This window comes from Lucilia cuprina, chromosome X, assembly GCF_022045245.1.
Source record: "Lucilia cuprina isolate Lc7/37 chromosome X, ASM2204524v1, whole genome shotgun sequence".
Classification (NCBI taxonomy): Eukaryota; Metazoa; Arthropoda; class Insecta; order Diptera; family Calliphoridae; genus Lucilia; species Lucilia cuprina.
In genome coordinates, this window is record NC_060949.1 from 9879311 (window position 1) to 9882181 (window position 2871).

General features: G+C 32.3%; 1 protein-coding gene across 1 annotated transcript in view; it reads left to right on the forward strand.

Moving 5' to 3' along the window:
• Positions 1-2602, forward strand: part of LOC111687737 — a 123185-nt gene extending 120583 nt beyond the window's left edge. Inside the window, exons 17-23 of the mRNA XM_046953511.1 lie at positions 541-722; positions 788-1085; positions 1142-1499; positions 1564-1662; positions 1762-1924; positions 1992-2118; positions 2192-2602. Of these exons, the coding sequence (XP_046809467.1) occupies positions 541-722; positions 788-1085; positions 1142-1499; positions 1564-1662; positions 1762-1924; positions 1992-2118; positions 2192-2353 (1389 nt within the window). The 3' untranslated portion in view covers positions 2354-2602. The remainder of the gene's footprint in view (positions 1-540; positions 723-787; positions 1086-1141; positions 1500-1563; positions 1663-1761; positions 1925-1991; positions 2119-2191) is intronic.
• The last annotated feature ends 269 nt before the right edge of the window (positions 2603-2871 follow it).

Genomic DNA, 2871 nt, shown 5'->3' on the forward strand with positions numbered 1-2871 from the left:
ACGTAATCAATCAGCTGATTATTGTTTTCGTTTACTTGACTGGTACCATAGATGGGCACTTTGCAGTACCAGTAAAAATTTAGAAAAAAAAACTCGGTTTCAGTAAGATTTTCATTACCAGTATTTTTTTTTTCAGTACTTAGTAAAATTTTACTTAATACTGTAATTTTCTTCAGAATGCTGTGAAAATATACTGGATACTAAAAAAATTTTCAGTAACCAGCACAGTTCGTTACGTACGACGAATTTCGTCATATATTTTGGTGTGTTCTATATCTAACGACGAAGAATTCGATCCCAAAAATTCGTCCTTCGTCTCAATTGGTCGTATAACTAGGATAAAACAAAGTTTAAAATATTTGAATTAAATGCAAAACATATCGAATTAAAAAAAATTAATATAATAATTTTCCGAAAAATTAAAACATTTCATGAAATAGTATCTCTATCTTATGAACTTAAATTTGGTTGGAACATCAGCAACTTCCACTTTGGGCCACCTTAACGTACATACATATGTATATATATTTCAAATAAACATATGTTCATTTACAGGCGTGTATTTTAATGAATAATATTCAACAATTGCGTGTGCAGTTGGAAAAAATGTTCGAATCTATGGGCGGCGATAAATTAGAAGAGGATGCGGCGAATATACTTAAAGGACTGCAACAAAATCTCAATTCTGCCCTGGATGACTTGGCTTGCCTTTTCGCAATAAGGTTAGAGAATTAGAATAGAGTTTAACAAAAAATATTTCTTTGCTTATATTACTATAATATTTAAGTCTGGAACCACGTATTACTCAATCTGTAAGGGAGCTAGGTGATTTGCTGCTCGCAATTAAGGGTGGTGGAGGTAGTGGTAACATAAATGCTCAAAATCAAGTAGCCCAACGAAATGCTGTGGCCGTGGAAGCAGACGAAGTGTTGCGACCACTAATGGATCTTTTGGATGGTTCATTAACCCTTTACGCACAATCATGCGAAAAGACAGTACTTAAACGTCTGTTAAAGGAACTGTGGAAGATAGTGATGCGTACGCTAGAAAAGACTATTGTGTTACCTCCAATGACTGATAAAACGGTATAATTTTAACTCATAAGCAAATGTCAGCATATTAACGTATAACATAATTACAGATGATGTTCAAACATCTAACCGATAATGCTAAAAACCTCGCCTCTAACGTTAAAATTGAAGATATGGGTCGTCTTTTGAAGTCACATATGGCTGGAAAGCAAGATGTTAAAAGTGCGTTAAGTGGTGTAATGGATATTTCAAAAGAAGTCGAAAAGAATTTATCGCCTAAACAATGCGCTGTTCTTGACGTGGCCTTAGATACAATTAAGCAGTACTTCCATGCCGGTGGAAATGGACTAAAGAACACGTTCCTTGAAAAATCACCAGAACTCCAAAGTTTACGTTACGCATTGAGCCTTTATACCCAAATGACTGATACGCTTATTAAAACGTTTATCTCCAGCCAAGTGCTTGAAGGTTTGTTCATGATACAGTCTATCTAATTTACGATAACATATTTATTTTCAATATCTTTTAACAGTTGATCCCGAAAATCAAGAAGAAAGTGTTGGCGAAATATCTGTACAAATTGATCTATACTCGCACTCTGGAACCGGCGAATATAAAGTGAATATAAAAGGTAAAAAGTACTCGTAATTTAACATCCATTTGGCCTTGCAATAATTAAATTGGTTTTAACTTTAAATTCAAATACTTATTTATTTAAATATTGTTTTAGTTCTGGCAGCAAATGATCTTAAATGGCAAATTCCATCTGGCATTTTTCGACCTTTTGCCGAGATCAATCTTATTGGACCCCATTTACACGATAAGAAGCGTAAATTTGCTACAAAATCGAAATCGAACAATTGGTCGCCGAAATACAACGAATCCTTTAATTTGTAAGTATTAAAAAGTACATATATACTTTTTTGATTATAAATTATATTTGCTATCATAAAATTACAGCACTATTGGCACTGAAGAACAACTGGATTTTTTCGAATTACATATATGTGTCAAAGATTACAGCTTTACTAGAGACGACAGATTAGTGGGTGTGTCCGTTATACCTCTAAAGGATATACAAGAAAAAGTTATAATTAAAACTATAGGAAAAATTTTGAATTTTTGTTTTTATCGTAAATATATTTCGGTCTCTATTATAGGGTTCTGTTGCTTGTTGGCTGCCATTACAAAGAAGAATTCATATGGATGAGACTGGTTGGACAATTTTACGTATTCTATCTCAACGCAAAAATGACGAAGTAGCCAAAGAATTTGTAAAGCTAAAATCGGAGATCCGGCAGGAACCAATCGCCGGCACGTAGAGATATAAATTAATAAAATCATTTTAAGCACACACTATATATATACATTGGACGCGGCTTTAAACCCCTTTCAAACAATACCCCATATTGAATATTTTGTTTCAAAATAAATTTCAAAATACTGTTTTGTTAATTTACTTTTGATGGAAGGTAACAAAAACACTTTTTTGCTTTCCATACCAAGTGAGTTGGTTATTAACATTTGCGATTTATTGTTGTTCTCTTAAAAATAAAAATCTGTTGAAGCGATTTATTTTGTTCATCTTTTGGTTTATGTATATATATTTGTTGTTTGCTATTATTTCTGAACACATTTTGTGTGTATGTGAGTCCTAATCGTATATTAACATTTGCGATTTATTGTTGTACTCTTAAAATAAAAATTATAAGCAGACCTTTTCAAAAATATTTCCAAAATAAAAACAAGTAGGAAAGTATAGTCGGGCATGGCCGACCATATGATACCCTACACCATGAGTATATTTTTACAATTTTTACTTTTATAAAATTTTTATTTT